Source organism: Lampetra fluviatilis, unplaced genomic scaffold (genome assembly GCF_964198595.1).
Source record: "Lampetra fluviatilis unplaced genomic scaffold, kcLamFluv1.1 SCAFFOLD_743, whole genome shotgun sequence".
NCBI classification, from domain to species: domain Eukaryota; kingdom Metazoa; phylum Chordata; class Hyperoartia; order Petromyzontiformes; family Petromyzontidae; genus Lampetra; species Lampetra fluviatilis.
In genome coordinates, this window is record NW_027620493.1 from 35,001 (window position 1) to 51,267 (window position 16,267).

General features: G+C 62.5%; 1 protein-coding gene across 1 annotated transcript in view; it reads left to right on the plus strand.

Annotated features, from left to right (window-relative positions):
- CDK19 (cyclin dependent kinase 19) overlaps positions 1-13,096 on the plus strand; it is a gene marked incomplete at its 3' end in the record, with an annotated part of 19,138 nt that extends 6,042 nt beyond the window's left edge. Inside the window, exons 4-5 of the mRNA XM_078884570.1 lie at positions 6,044-6,154; positions 12,956-13,096. Of these exons, the coding sequence (XP_078740696.1) occupies positions 6,044-6,154; positions 12,956-13,096 (252 nt within the window). The remainder of the gene's footprint in view (positions 1-6,043; positions 6,155-12,955) is intronic.
- Positions 13,097-16,267: the final 3,171 nt, after the last annotated feature.

The following is a 16,267-nucleotide window of genomic DNA, read 5'->3' on the forward strand; positions in this document are numbered from 1 at the left end:
TCACCCACTCACCCACTCACTCACCCACTCACCCACCCACTCACCCACTCACTCACCCACCCACTCACCCACTCACCCACTCACTCACCCACTCACCCACCCACTCACCCACTCACCCACCCACCCACTCACTCACTCACCCACTCACTCACTCACTCACCCACCCACTCACCCACTCACCCACCCACCCACTCACTCACTCACCCACTCACTCACCCACTCACCCACCCACTCACCCACTCACCCACCCACCCACTCACTCACTCACCCACTCACTCACCCACCCACCCACCCACTCACTCACCCACCCACCCACCCACTCACTCACTCACTCACCCACTCACTCACCAACTCACTCACTCACTCACCCACCCACTCACCCACTCACCCACTCACTCACTCACCCACTCACTCACCCACTCACCCACCCACTCACTCACCCACCCACCCACTCACCCACTCACCCACCCACTCACTCACCCACCCACTCACCCACTCACCCACTCACTCACTCACCCACTCACTCACCCACTCACCCACCCACTCACCCACTCACCCACCCACCCACTCACTCACTCACCCACTCACTCACCCACTCACCCACCCACTCACCCACCCACCCACTCACTCACCCACTCACCCACCCACCCACCCACTCACTCACCCACTCACTCACTCACTCACTCACCCACTCACTCACCCACTCACCCACCCACCCACCCACTCACTCACCCACCCACTCACCCACCCACTCACCCACCCACCCACCCACTCACTCACCCACTCACCCACCCACCCACTCACTCACCCACTCACTCACTCACCCACCCACTGTGTCACCCACCGTGTCACCCCCCCACCGCTGTAGCTGCTGCGGGAGCTGAAGCACCCCAACGTGATCGCTCACTCACCCACCCACTCACCCACTCACCCACCCAGTGTGTCACCCACCCACTCACCCACCCACTCACCCACTCACCCACCCAGTGTGTCACCCACCCACTCACCCACTCACCCACCCACTCACCAACTCACTCACTCACCCACCCACTCACCCACCCACTCACCCACTCACTCACCCTCTCACCCACCCACTCACTCACCCACCCACCCACTCACCCACCCACTGTGTCACCCACCGTGTCACCCCCCACCACTAGCTGCTGCGGGAGCTGAAGCACCCCAACGTGATCGCTCACTCACCCACTCACCCACCCAGTGTGTCACCCACTCACTCACCCACTCACCCACCCACTCACCCACCCACTCACCCACTCACCCACCCACTCACCCACCCAGTGTGTCACCCACTCACTCACCCACTCACCCACCCACTCACCCACTCACTCACCCACTCACCCACCCACTCACCCACTCACTCACCCACCCACTCACCCACTCACCCACTCACTCACCCACTCACCCACCCACTCACCCACTCACCCACCCACCCACTCACTCACTCACCCACTCACTCACTCACTCACTCACTCACCCACCCACTCACCCACTCACCCACCCACCCACTCACTCACTCACCCACTCACTCACCCACTCACCCACCCACTCACCCACTCACCCACCCACCCACTCACTCACTCACCCACTCACTCACCCACCCACCCACCCACTCACTCACCCACCCACCCACCCACTCACTCACTCACTCACCCACTCACTCACCAACTCACTCACTCACTCACCCACCCACTCACCCACTCACCCACTCACTCACTCACCCACTCACTCACCCACTCACCCACCCACTCACTCACCCACCCACCCACTCACCCACTCACCCACCCACTCACTCACCCACCCACTCACCCACTCACCCACTCACTCACTCACCCACTCACTCACCCACTCACCCACCCACTCACCCACTCACCCACCCACCCACTCACTCACTCACCCACTCACTCACCCACTCACCCACCCACTCACCCACCCACCCACTCACTCACCCACTCACCCACCCACCCACTCACTCACCCACTCACTCACTCACTCACTCACTCACCCACTCACCCACCCACTCACCCACCCACCCACCCACCCACTCACTCACCCACCCACTCACCCACCCACTCACCCACCCACCCACCCACTCACTCACCCACTCACTCACTCACCCACCCACTGTGTCACCCACCGTGTCACCCCCCACCGCTGTAGCTGCTGCGGGAGCTGAAGCACCCCAACGTGATCGCTCACTCACTCACCCACCCACTCACCCACTCACCCACCCAGTGTGTCACCCACCCACTCACCCACCCACTCACCCACTCACCCACCCAGTGTGTCACCCACCCACTCACCCACTCACCCACCCACTCACCAACTCACTCACTCACCCACCCACTCACCCACCCACTCACCCACTCACTCACCCTCTCACCCACCCACTCACTCACCCACCCACCCACTCACCCACCCACTGTGTCACCCACCGTGTCACCCCCCACCACTAGCTGCTGCGGGAGCTGAAGCACCCCAACGTGATCGCTCACTCACCCACTCACCCACCCAGTGTGTCACCCACTCACTCACCCACTCACCCACCCACTCACCCACCCACTCACCCACTCACCCACCCACTCACCCACCCAGTGTGTCACCCACTCACTCACCCACTCACCCACCCACTCACCCACTCACTCACCCACTCACCCACCCACTCACCCACTCACTCACCCACCCACTCACCCACTCACCCACTCACTCACCCACTCACCCACCCACTCACCCACTCACCCACCCACCCACTCACTCACTCACCCACTCACTCACTCACTCACTCACCCACCCACTCACCCACTCACCCACCCACCCACTCACTCACTCACCCACTCACTCACCCACTCACCCACCCACTCACCCACTCACCCACCCACCCACTCACTCACTCACCCACTCACTCACCCACCCACCCACCCACTCACTCACCCACCCACCCACCCACTCACTCACTCACTCACCCACTCACTCACCAACTCACTCACTCACTCACCCACCCACTCACCCACTCACCCACTCACTCACTCACCCACTCACTCACCCACTCACCCACCCACTCACTCACCCACCCACCCACTCACCCACTCACCCACCCACTCACTCACCCACCCACTCACCCACTCACCCACTCACTCACTCACCCACTCACTCACCCACTCACCCACCCACTCACCCACTCACCCACCCACCCACTCACTCACTCACCCACTCACTCACCCACTCACCCACCCACTCACCCACCCACCCACTCACTCACCCACTCACCCACCCACCCACTCACTCACCCACCCACTCACCCACTCACCCACCCACTCACCCACCCACTCACCCACCCAGTGTGTCACCCACTCACTCACCCACTCACTCACCCACCCACTCACCCACCCACTCACCCACCCACCCACCCACTCACTCACCCACTCACTCACTCACCCACCCACTGTGTCACCCACCGTGTCACCCCCCACCGCTGTAGCTGCTGCGGGAGCTGAAGCACCCCAACGTGATCGCTCACTCACTCACCCACCCACTCACCCACTCACCCACCCAGTGTGTCACCCACCCACTCACCCACCCACTCACCCACTCACCCACCCAGTGTGTCACCCACCCACTCACCCACTCACCCACCCACTCACCAACTCACTCACTCACCCACCCACTCACCCACCCACTCACCCACTCACTCACCCTCTCACCCACCCACTCACTCACCCACCCACCCACTCACCCACCCACTGTGTCACCCACCGTGTCACCCCCCCACCACTAGCTGCTGCGGGAGCTGAAGCACCCCAACGTGATCGCTCACTCACCCACCCACTCACCCACTCACCCACTCACTCACCCACCCACCCACTCACCCACTCACCCACCCACTCACCCACCCACTCACCCACCCAGTGTGTCACCCACTCACTCACCCACTCACCCACCCACTCACCCACTCACCCACCCACTCACCCACCCAGTGTGTCACCCACCCACTCACCCACTCACCCACCCACTCACCAACTCACTCACTCACCCACCCACTCACCCACTCACCCACCCACTCACCCACCCAGTGTGTCACCCACCCACTCACCCACTCACCCACCCACTCACCAACTCACTCACTCACCCACCCACTCACCCACTCACCCACCCACTCACCCACCCAGTGTGTCACCCACCCACTCACCCACTCACCCACCCACTCACCCACCCACTGTGTCACCCACCGTGTCACCCCCCACCACTAGCTGCTGCGGGAGCTGAAGCACCCCAACGTGATCGCTCACTCACTCACCCACCCACCCACTCACCCACTCACCCACCCACTCACCCACCCACTCACCCACCCAGTGTGTCACCCACTCACTCACCCACTCACCCACCCACTCACCCACTCACCCACCCACTCACCCACCCAGTGTGTCACCCACCCACTCACCCACTCACCCACCCACTCACCAACTCACTCACTCACCCACCCACTCACCCACTCACCCACCCACTCACCCACCCAGTGTGTCACCCACCCACTCACCCACTCACCCACCCACTCACCCACCCACTGTGTCACCCACCGTGTCTCCACCACTAGCTGCTGCGGGAGCTGAAGCACCCCAACGTGATTGCTCACTCACCCACCCACTCACCCACTCACTCACCCACCCACCCACTCACCCACTCACCCACCCACTCACCCACCCACTGTGTCACCCACTGTGTCACCCCCCACCACTAGCTGCTGCGGGAGCTGAAGCACCCCAACGTGATCGCTCACTCACCCACCCACTCACCCACCCACTCACTCACTCACCCACCCACTCACTCACTCACTCACCAACTCACTCACTCACCCACTCACCCACCCACTGTGTCACCCACCGTGTCACCCCCCACCACTAGCTGCTGCGGGAGCTGAAGCACCCCAACGTGATCGCTCACTCACCCACCCACTCACCCACTCACCCACTCACTCACCCACCCACCCACTCACCCACTCACCCACCCACTCACCCACCCACTCACCCACCCAGTGTGTCACCCACTCACTCACCCACTCACCCACCCACTCACCCACTCACCCACCCACTCACCCACCCAGTGTGTCACCCACCCACTCACCCACTCACCCACCCACTCACCAACTCACTCACTCACCCACCCACTCACCCACTCACCCACCCACTCACCCACCCAGTGTGTCACCCACCCACTCACCCACTCACCCACCCACTCACCAACTCACTCACTCACCCACCCACTCACCCACTCACCCACCCACTCACCCACCCAGTGTGTCACCCACCCACTCACCCACTCACCCACCCACTCACCCACCCACTGTGTCACCCACCGTGTCACCCCCCACCACTAGCTGCTGCGGGAGCTGAAGCACCCCAACGTGATCGCTCACTCACTCACCCACCCACCCACTCACCCACTCACCCACCCACTCACCCACCCACTCACCCACCCAGTGTGTCACCCACTCACTCACCCACTCACCCACCCACTCACCCACTCACCCACCCACTCACCCACCCAGTGTGTCACCCACCCACTCACCCACTCACCCACCCACTCACCAACTCACTCACTCACCCACCCACTCACCCACTCACCCACCCACTCACCCACCCAGTGTGTCACCCACCCACTCACCCACTCACCCACCCACTCACCCACCCACTGTGTCACCCACCGTGTCTCCACCACTAGCTGCTGCGGGAGCTGAAGCACCCCAACGTGATTGCTCACTCACCCACCCACTCACCCACTCACTCACCCACCCACCCACTCACCCACTCACCCACCCACTCACCCACCCACTGTGTCACCCACTGTGTCACCCCCCCACCACTAGCTGCTGCGGGAGCTGAAGCACCCCAACGTGATCGCTCACTCACCCACCCACTCACCCACCCACTCACTCACTCACCCACCCACTCACTCACTCACTCACTCACCAACTCACTCACTCACCCACTCACCCACCCACTGTGTCACCCACCGTGTCACCCCCCACTAGCTGCTGCGGGAGCTGAAGCACCCCAACGTGATTGCTCTGCAGAAAGTTTTCCTGTCGCACGCCGAACGCAAAGTGTGGCTCCTGTTCGACTACGCAGAGCACGACCTGTGGGTGAGTGGGTGGGTGAGTGGGTGGGTGAGTGGGTGGGTGAGTGGGTGAGTGGGTGAGTGGGTGGGTGAGTGGGTGGGTGAGTGGGTGAGTGAGTGAGTGGGTGGGTGGGTGAGTGGGTGGGTGGGTGGGTGGGTGGGTGAGTGGGTGGGTGGGTGGGTGAGTGGGTGAGTGGGTGAGTGGGTGAGTGGGTGGGTGGGTGAGTGGGTGGGTGGGTGAGTGGGTGAGTGGGTGGGTGAGTGGGTGAGTGAGTGGGTGGGTGGGTGGGTGAGTGGGTGGGTGGGTGAGTGGGTGGGTGGGTGAGTGGGTGAGTGGGTGGGTGGGTGGGTGGGTGGGTGGGTGAGTGGGTGAGTGGGTGAGTGGGTGGGTGAGTGGGTGGGTGAGTGGGTGGGTGAGTGGGTGAGTGGGGTGGGTGAGTGAGTGGGTGGGTGAGTGGGTGAGTGAGTGAGTGGGTGGGTGGGTGAGTGGGTGGGTGGGTGAGTGGGGTGGGTGAGTGGGTGGGTGAGTAGGTGAGTGGGTGGGTGGGTGGGTGAGTAGGTGAGTGAGTGGGTGGGTGGGTGAGTGGGTGGGTGGGTGGGTGGGTGAGTGGGTGGGTGGGTGGGTGGGTGAGTGGGTGAGTGGGTGGGTGAGTGGGTGGGTGGGTGAGTGAGTGGGTGGGTGAGTGGGTGAGTGGGTGGGTGGGTGAGTGGGTGGGTGGGTGGGTGAGTGGGTGGGTGGGTGAGTGGGTGGGTGGGTGAGTGAGTGAGTGCGTGAGTGGGTGGGTGGGTGAGTGGGTGAGTGAGTGGGTGGGTGGGTGGGTGAGTGGGTGAGTGGGTGGGTGAGTGGGTGGGTGGGTGAGTGGGTGGGTGAGTGGGTGGGTGAGTGGGTGGGTGGGTGAGTGGGTGGGTGGGTGAGTGAGTGGGTGGGTGGGTGAGTGGGTGAGTGGGTGGGTGAGTGAGTGGGTGAGTGGGTGAGTGGTGTGAGTGGGTGGGTGAGTGGGTGGGTGAGTGGGTGGGTGGGTGAGTGGGTGGGTGAGTGGGTGGGTGGGTGAGTGGGTGGGGTGGGTGAGTGAGTGGGTGGGTGGGTGAGTGGGTGAGTGGGTGGGTGAGTGAGTGGGTGGGGTGGGTGAGTGGGTGGGTGGGTGAGTGAGTGGGTGGGTGGGTGAGTGGGTGAGTGGGTGGGTGAGTGAGTGGGTGGGTGGGTGAGTGGGTGGGTGAGTGGGTGGGTGAGTGAGTGGGTGAGTGGGTGGGTGGGTGGGTGGGTGGGTGAGTGGGTGGGTGGGTGGTGAGTGGGTGGTGAGTGGTGGGTGGTGGGTGAGTGGGTGGGTGGGTGGGTGAGTGGGTGGGTGGGTGAGTGAGTGGGTGGGTGGGTGAGTGGGTGAGTGGGTGGGTGAGTGAGTGGGTGGGTGGGTGAGTGGTGAGTGGGTGGGGGGTGGGTGGGGTGTGGGTGGGTGAGTGGGTGGGTGGGGGTGAGGGGTGGGGGGTGGTGGGTGGGTGAGTGGGGGTGAGTGGGTGGGTGAGTGGGTGAGTGGGTGGGTGAGTGGGTGGGTGAGTGGGTGAGTGGTGTGTGGGTGGTGGGTGAGTGGGTGGGTGGTGAGTGGGTGGGTGAGTGGGTGGAGTGGGTGGGTGAGTGGGTGGGTGAGTGGGTGGTGAGTGGGTGGGTGGGTGAGTGGGTGAGTGGGTGGGTGGGTGAGTGGGTGGGTGAGTGGGTGAGTGGGTGGGTGAGTGGGTGGGTGAGGTGGGTGAGGTGAGTGGGTGGGGTGGGTGAGTGGGTGAGTGGGTGGGTGGGTGAGTGGTGGGGAGGTGGGTGGGGGGTGGGTGGGTGGGTGAGTGGAGTGGAGTGAGTGGGTGGGTGAGTGGGTGGGTGAGTGAGTGGGTGAGTTGGGTGAGTGAGTGGGTGGTGGGTGGGTGAGTGGGTGGGTGGGTGAGTGGGTGGGTGAGTGGGTGGGTGGGTGGGGTGGGTGAGTGGGTGGGGTGGTGGGTGAGTGGGTGGGTGGGGTGAGTGGGTGGGTGGTGGGGTGAGTGGGTGGGTGAGTGGGTGGGTGAGTGGGTGAGTGAGGTGGGTGGGTGGGTGGTGGGTGAGTGGGTGGGGTGGGTGAGTGGGTGGGTGAGTGGGTGAGTGGGTGGGTGAGTGGGTGGGTGAGTGGGTGGGTGAGTGGTGGGGTGGGTGGTGGGGTGGGTGGGTGGGTGGGTGAGTGGGTGGGTGAGTGGGTGGGTGGGTGGGTGGTGGGTGAGTGAGTGGGGTGGGTGAGTGGGTGGGTGAGTGAGTGGGTGAGTGGGGTGGGTGAGTGGGTGGGTGGGTGTGTGGGTGGGTGAGTGGGTGGGTGGGTGGGTGGGTGAGTGGGTGGGGTGAGTGGGTGGGTGGTGGGTGAGTGGGTGGGTGAGTGGGTGGGGTGGGTGGTGGGGTGGGTGGGGTGAGTGGGTGGGTGAGTGGGTGAGTGGGTGGGTGAGTGGGTGGGTGGGTGGGTGGGTGAGTGGGTGAGTGGGTGGGTGAGTGGGTGGGTGGGTGGGTGAGTGAGTGAGTGAGTGAGTCAGTAAGTGTGTGAGTGAGTGAGTCAGTGAGTGAGTGGGTGAGTGGGTGAGTGGGTGAGTGAGTGGGTGGGTGGGTGGGGTGGGTGAGTGGGTGGGTGGGGTGGGTGGGGGTGAGTGGGGTGAGTGGGTGGGTGGGTGGGTGAGTGGGTGAGTGGGTGGGTGGGTGGGGTGAGTGGGTGAGTGGGTGGGTGAGTGGGTGGGTGAGTGAGTGAGTGGGTGAGTGGGTGGGTGAGTGGGTGGGTGGGTGAGTCAGTGGGTGAGTGGGTGGGTGAGTGGGTGGGTGGGTGAGTGGGTGGGTGAGTGGGTGGGTGAGTGGGTGGGGTGGGTGAGTGGGTGGGTGAGTGAGTGGGTGGGTGAGTGGGTGGGTGAGTGGGTGGGTGAGTGAGTGGGGTGGGTGAGTGAGTGGGTGGGTGAGTGGGTGGGTGGGTGGGTGGGTGGGTGAGTGGGTGGGTGGGTGGGTGAGTGGGTGGGTGGGTGAGTGAGAGGGTGAGTGGGTGGGTGGGTGGGTGAGTGAGTGGGTGAGTGGGTGGGTGAGTGGGTTAGGTGAGTGGGTGGGTGGGTGAGTGGGTGGGTGGGTGGGTGAGTGGGTGGGTGAGTGAGTGAGTGGGTGGGTGAGTGGGTGGGTGAGTGGGTGGGTGAGTGAGTGGGTGGGTGGGTGAGTGGGTGGGTGGGTGGGTGAGTGGGTGGGTGGGTGGGTGGGTGGGTGGGTGAGTGAGTGAGTGGGTGAGTGGGTGGGTGGGTGGGTGGGTGAGTGGGTGAGTGGGTGGGTGGGTGGGTGGGTGAGTGGGTGGGTGGGTGGGTGGGTGGGTGGGTGAGTGGGTGGGTGGGTGGGTGAGTGGGTGGGTGAGTGGGTGGGGTGGGTGGGTGAGTGAGAGGGTGAGTGGGTGGGTGGGTGGGTGAGTGAGTGGGTGAGTGGGTGGGTGAGTGGGTGGGTGGGTGGGTGGGTGGGTGAGTGGGTGGTGAGTGGGTGGGTGGGTGGGTGGGTGAGTGAGTGGGTGAGTGGGGTGAGTGGGTGGGTGGGTGGGTGGGTGAGTGGGTGGGTGGGTGAGTGGGTGGGTGGGTGGGTGGGTGGGTGAGTGGGTGGGTGGGTGGGTGGGTGGGTGAGTGGGTGGGTGAGTGGGTGAGTGGGTGGGTGGGTGAGTGGGTGGGTGGGTGAGTGGGTGGGTGGGTGAGTGAGTGGGTGGGTGGGTGGGTGGGTGGGTGAGTGGGTGGGTGTGGTGGGTGGGTGAGTGGGTGGGTGGGTGGGTGGGTGAGTGGGTGAGTGGGTGGGTGAGTGAGTGGGTGAGTGGGTGGTGAGTGAGTGGGTGTGGGTGAGTGGTGGGTGGTGAGTGGGGTGGGTGGGTGGGTGGGTGGGTGGGGTGGGTGGGTGGGTGGGGTGGGGTGAGTGGGTGGGTGGGTGAGTGGGTGGGTGGGTGAGTGGGTGGGTGGGTGGGTGGGTGGGTGAGTGGGTGGGTGGGTGAGTGGGTGGGTGAGTGGTGAGTGGGTGGGTGAGTGGTGAGTGAGTGGGTGAGTGAGTGGGTGGGGTGGGTGGGTGGGTGGGTGGTGGGTGGGTGAGTGGGTGGGTGGGTGAGTGGGTGAGTGGGTGGGTGAGGGGTGGGTGGGTGAGTGGGTGAGTGGGTGGGTGGGTGAGTGGGTGGGTGGGTGGGTGGTGGTGGGTGGTGGTGAGTGAGGTGGGTGGGTGGGTGAGTGGGTGGGGGGTGGGTGGGTGAGTGGGTGGGTGGGTGGGTGGGTGAGTGGGTGGGTGAGTGGGTGGGTGAGTGGGTGGGTGAGTGGGTGAGTGGGTGGGTGGGTGGGTGGGTGGGTGAGTGGGTGGGTGGGTGGGTGGGTGAGTGGGTGGGTGAGTGGGTGGGTGAGTGGGTGGGTGAGTGGGTGGGTGGGTGGGTGAGTGGGTGGGTGAGTGGGTGAGTGGGTGGGTGAGTGGGTGGGGTGAGTGGGTGAGTGGGTGGGTGAGTGGGTGGGTGAGTGGGTGAGTGGGTGGGTGGGTGGGTGGGTGAGTGGTGGGGTGAGTGGGTGTGTGAGTGGGTGGGTGAGTGGGTCGGTGAGTGAGTGGGTGGGTGAGTGGGTGGGTGGGTGAGTGAGTGGGTGAGTGGGTGAGTGGGTGGGTGGGTGAGTGAGTGAGTGGGTGGGTGGGTGGGGTGGGTGGGTGAGTGGGTGGGTGGGTGAGTGGGTGGGTGGGTGAGTGGGTGGATGGGTGAGTGAGTGAGTGTGTGGGTGGGTGGGTGGGTGGGTGGGTGGTGGGTGAGTGGGTGGGTGGGTGGGTGAGTGAGTGGGTGGGTGGGTGGGTGGGTGAGTGGGTGAGTGGGTGGGTGAGTGAGTGGGTGGGTGGGGGGTGAGTGGGTGGGTGGTGGGTGAGTGGGTGTGTGGGTGAGTGGGTGGGTGGGTGGGTGGTGGGTGGGTGAGTGGGTGGGTGGGTGGGTGAGTGGTGAGTGGGTGGGGTGGGTGGGTGGGTGGGTGAGTGGTGAGTGAGTGGGTGAGTGGGTGGAGTGGGTGGGTGGGTGGGTGAGTGGGTGGGTGGGTGGGTGAGTGGGTGGGTGGGTGGGTGGGTGAGTGGGTGGGTGAGTGAGTGGGTGGGTGGGTGAGTGGGTGGGTGGGTGAGTGGGTGAGTGGATGAGTGGGTGGGTGGGTGAGTGGGTGGGTGGGTGAGTGGGTGGGTGAGTGGGTGGGTGAGTGGGTGAGTGGGTGAGTGGGTGAGTGAGTCAGTAAGTGTGTGAGTGAGTGAGTGAGTCAGTGAGTGAGTGAGTGGGTGAGTGGGTGGGTGGGTGGGTGGGTGAGTGGGTGGGTGGGTGAGTGGGTGGGTGGGTGAGTGGGTGGGTGGGTGAGTGAGTGGGTGGGTGGGTGAGTGGGTGGGTGGGTGGGTGAGTGAGTGAGTGGGTGGGTGGGTGAGTGGGTGGGTGGGTGGGTGAGTGGGTGGGTGAGTGAGTGGGTGGGTGGGTGGGTGGGTGGGTGGGTGAGTGAGTGGGTAAGTGAGTGAGTGAGTGGGTGGGTGGGTGGGTAAGTGAGTGAGTGAGTGGGTGGGTGAGTGAGTCAGTGAGTGAGTGAGTCAGTGAGTGTGTGAGTGGCTGAGTGAGTGAGTGAGTGGCTGAGTGAGTGAGTGAGTGTGTGAGTGAGTGAGTGAGTGGCTGAGTGAGTGAGTGAGTCAGTGAGTGAGTCAGTGAGTGTGTAAGTGAGTGAGTGACTGAGTGAGTGAGTAAGTGAGTCAGTGGCTGAGTGAGTGAGTCAGTGAGTGAGTGAGTCAGTGAGTGTGTGAGTGTGTGAGTAAGTGAATGGCTGAGTGAGTGAGTGAGTGTGTGAGTGAGTGAGTGAGTGGCTGAGTGAGTGAGTGGGTGAATGAGTGAGTGTGTGAGTGAGTGTGAGTGAGTGTGTGAGTGAGTGTGAGTGAGTGAGTCAGTGAGTGAGTGAGTCAGTGAGTGTGTAAGTGAGTGAGTGGCTGAGTGAGTGAGTCAGTGAGTCAGTGGCTGAGTGAGTGAGTCAGTGAGTGAGTGAGTCAGTGAGTGTGTGAGTGTGTGAGTAAGTGAGTGGCTGAGTGAGTGAGTCAGTGAGTGAGTGAGTGTGTGAGTGAGTGAGTGGCTGAGTGAGTGAGTGGGTGAATGAGTGAGTGTGTGAGTGAGTGTGAGTGAGTGAGTCAGTGAGTGAGTGAGTGTGTGAGTGAGTGGCTGGAGTGAGTGAGTGGGTGAATGAGTGGCTGAGTGAGTGGCTGCGTGTGTGAGTGAGAGTGAGTGTGAGTGAGTGGCTGAGTGAGTGACTGAGTGGCTGAGTGAGTTGCTGAGTGAGTGAGTGAGTGGCTGAGTGAGTGGCTGAGTGACTGAGTGGCTGAGTGAGTGGCTGAGTGAGTGAGTGAGTGGCTGAGTGAGTGAATGACTGAGTGAGTGAGTGGCTGAGTGACTGAGTGGCTGAGTGAGTGAATGACTGAGTGAGTGAGTGGCTGAGTGAGTGAATGACTGAGTGAGTGAGTGGCTGAGTGAGTTGCTGAGTGAGTGAGTGGCTGAGTGAGTGAGTGGCTGAGTGAGTGGCTGAGTGACTGAGTGGCTGAGTGAGTGGCTGAGTGAGTGAGTGAGTGGCTGAGTGAGTGAATGACTGAGTGAGTGAGTGGCTGAGTGACTGAGTGGCTGAGTGAGTGAATGACTGAGTGAGTGAATGACTGAGTGAGTGAATGACTGAGTTAGTGAGTGGCTGAGTGAGTGAGTGGCTGAGTGAGTGATTGGTTCAGTGACTAAGTGACTGAGTGAGTGACTGAGTGAGTTGTTGTTGTTGTGCTGATTATTGTTGTTGTTGTTTCGGTTGTTGTTGTTGCTAGCACATCATCAAGTTCCACCGTGCCTCCAAGGCCAACAAAAAGCCCGTCCAGCTGCCCCGTGGGATGGTCAAGAGCCTCCTGTACCAGATCCTCGATGGGATCCACTACCTCCACTCGAACTGGGTGCTACACAGAGACCTTGTGAGTGGGGGGGTGAGTGGGTGGGTGAGTGGGTGGGTGAGTGGGTGGGTGAGTGGGTGGGTGGGTGAGTGGGTGGGTGGGTGAGTGGGTGAGTGGGTGGGTGGGTGGGTGAGTGGGTGGGTGGGTGGGTGGGTGGGTGGGTGAGTGGGTGAGTGAGTGAGTGGGTGGGTGGGTGAGTGGGTGAGTGGGTGGGTGAGTGGGTGGGTGAGTGGGTGGGTGAGTGGGTGGGTGGGTGGGTGAGTGAGTGAGTGGGTGGGTGGGTGAGTGGGTGAGTGGGTGGGTGGGTGAGTGGGTGAGTGGGTGGGTGAGTGGGTGGGTGAGTGGGGGGGGAGTGGGGGGGGGAGTGGGGGGAGTGGGGGGGGAGAGCCTCCTGTACCAGATCCTCGATGGGATCCACTACCTCCACTCGAACTGGGTGCTACACAGAGACCTTGTGAGTGGGTGGGTGAGTGGGTGGGTGAGTGGGTGGGTGAGTGGGTGGGTGAGTGGGTGGGTGAGTGGGTGGGTGAGTGGGTGGGTGAGTAGGTGGGTGAGTGGGTGGGTGAGTGGGTGATTGAGTGGGTGGGTGGGTGAGTGGGTGAGTGAGTGAGTGGGTGGGTGGGTGAGTGGGTGAGTGGGTGGGTGAGTGGGTGGGTGAGTGGGTGGGTGAGTGGGTGGGTGGGTGGGTGAGTGGGTGGGTGGGTGGGTGAGTGGGTGAGTGGGTGGGTGAGTGGGTGGGTGAGTGGGGGGGAGTGGGGGGGGAGTGGGGGGGGAGTGGGGGGAGTGGGGGGGGAGAGCCTCCTGTACCAGATCCTCGATGGGATCCACTACCTCCACTCGAACTGGGTGCTACACAGAGACCTTGTGAGTGGGTGGGTGAGTGGGTGGGTGGGTGGGTGAGTGGGTGGGTGGGTGGGTGGGTGAGTGGGTGAGTGGGTGGGTGAGTGGGTGAGTGGGTGGGTGGGTGGGTGAGTGGGTGGGTGGGTGGGTGGGGTGGGTGAGTGGGTGGGTGGGTGAGTGGGTGGGTGGGTGGGTGAGTGGGTGGGTGGGTGAGTGGGTGGGTGGGTGGGTGGGTGAGTGGGTGAGTGGGTGGGTGAGTGGGTGAGTGGGTGAGTGGGGGAGTGAGTGGGTGGGTGAGTGGGTGGGTGGGTGGGTGAGTGGGTGGGTGAGTGGGTGGGTGGGTGGGTGGGTCAGTGGGTGGGTGAGTGGGTGGGTGGGTGGGTGGGTGGGTGAGTGGGTGAGTGGGTGGGTGAGTGGGTGAGTGAGTGGGTGGGTGAGTGGGTGAGTGGGGGAGTGAGTGGGTGGGTGGGTGGGTGGGTGAGTGGGTGGGTGAGTGGGTGGGTGGGTGGGTGAGTGGGTGGGTGGGTGGGTGAGTGAGTGGGTGGGTGGGGTGGGTGGGTGAGTGGGTGAGTGGGTGGGTGAGTGAGTGAGTGGGTGGGTGGGTGGGTGGGTGGGTGAGTGGGTGGGTGGGTGAGTGGGTGGGTGGGTGAGTGGGTGGGTGGGTGAGTGGGTGGGTGGGTGAGTGAGTGGGTGAGTGGGTGGGTGAGTGGGTGGGTGAGTGGGTGAGTGAGTGGGTGGGTGAGTGGGTGAGTGGGGGAGTGAGTGGGTGGGTGGGTGGGTGGGTGAGTGGGTGGGTGAGTGGGTGGGTGGGTGGGTGGGTGGGTGGGTGGTGAGTGGGTGGGTGGGTGGGTGGGTGGGTGAGTGAGTGGGTGGGTGGGTGGGTGGGTGGGTGAGTGGGGTGAGTGGGTGGGTGAGTGAGTGAGTGGGTGGGTGGGTGGGTGAGTGGGTGGGTGGGGTGAGTGGGTGGGGTGGGTGAGTGGGTGGGTGGGTGGGTGAGTGAGTGGGTGAGTGGGTGGGTGAGTGGGTGGGTGAGTGGGTGAGTGAGTGGGTGAGTGGGTGGGTGAGTGAGTGGGTGAGTGGGTGAGTGGTGTGGGTGAGTGGGTGGGTGAGTGGGTGGGTGAGTGGGTGAGTGGGTGGGTGAGTGGGTGAGTGAGTGAGTGGGTGGGGTGGGTGAGTGGGTGGGGAGGTGGGCGGGTGGGGCGGGTGGGCGGGTGGGCGGGTGGGCGGGTGGGCGGGTGGGCGGTGTGGCGGCGTGGGCGGGGTGGGCGGGTGGGTGGGGCGGGTGGGCGGGTGGGCGGGTGGGCGGGTGGGCGGGTGGGCGGGGTGGGGGGGTGGGCGGGGGTGGGCGGGTGGGGGGGGGTGGGTGGGTGAGTGGGGGGGAGTGGGGGGGGGTGGGGGGGGAGTGGGTGGTGGGGGGAGGGGGGGGAGTGGGGGGGAGTGGGGGAGGATGTTGATGATGATGTTGATGATGTTGATGATGATGTTGATGATGTTGATGATGATGTTGATGTTGTTGATGATGATGTTGATGATGATGTTGATGATGATGTTGATGATGATGTTGATGATGATGTTGTTGATGATGTTGATGATGTTGGTGATGTTGGTGATGATGATGATGATGTTGTTGATGTTGATGATGTTGTTGATGTTGTTGATGATGATGTTGTTGATGATGTTGATGATGTTGGTGATGTTGGTGATGATGATGATGTTGATGATGTTGTTGATGTTGTTGATGATGATGTTGTTGATGATGTTGATGATGTTGGTGATGATGATGATGTTGTTGATGTTGATGATGTTGGTGATGTTGTTGATGATGATGATGATGTTGTTGATGTTGATGATGTTGTTGATGTTGTTGATGATGTTGATGATGATGATGTTGTTGATGATGTTGATGATGTTGATGATGATGTTGATGATGTTGATGATGTTGTTGATGTTGATGATGTTGTTGATGTTGTTGATGATGTTGATGATGATGATGATGTTGTTGATGTTGATGATGTTGTTGATGTTGTTGATGATGTTGATGATGATGATGATGTTGTTGATGTTGATGATGTTGTTGATGATGTTGATGATGTTGATGATGATGATGATGTTGATGATGTTGATGATGTTGTTGATGTTGATGATGATGATGTTGTTGATGATGATGATGATGTTGGTGATGTTGATGTTGATGATGATGATGTTGTTGATGATGTTGATGATGTTGGTGATGTTGGTGATGATGATGATGTTGTTGATGTTGATGATGTTGGTGATGTTGTTGATGATGATGATGATGTTGTTGATGTTGATGATGTTGTTGATGTTGTTGATGATGATGATGTTGTTGAT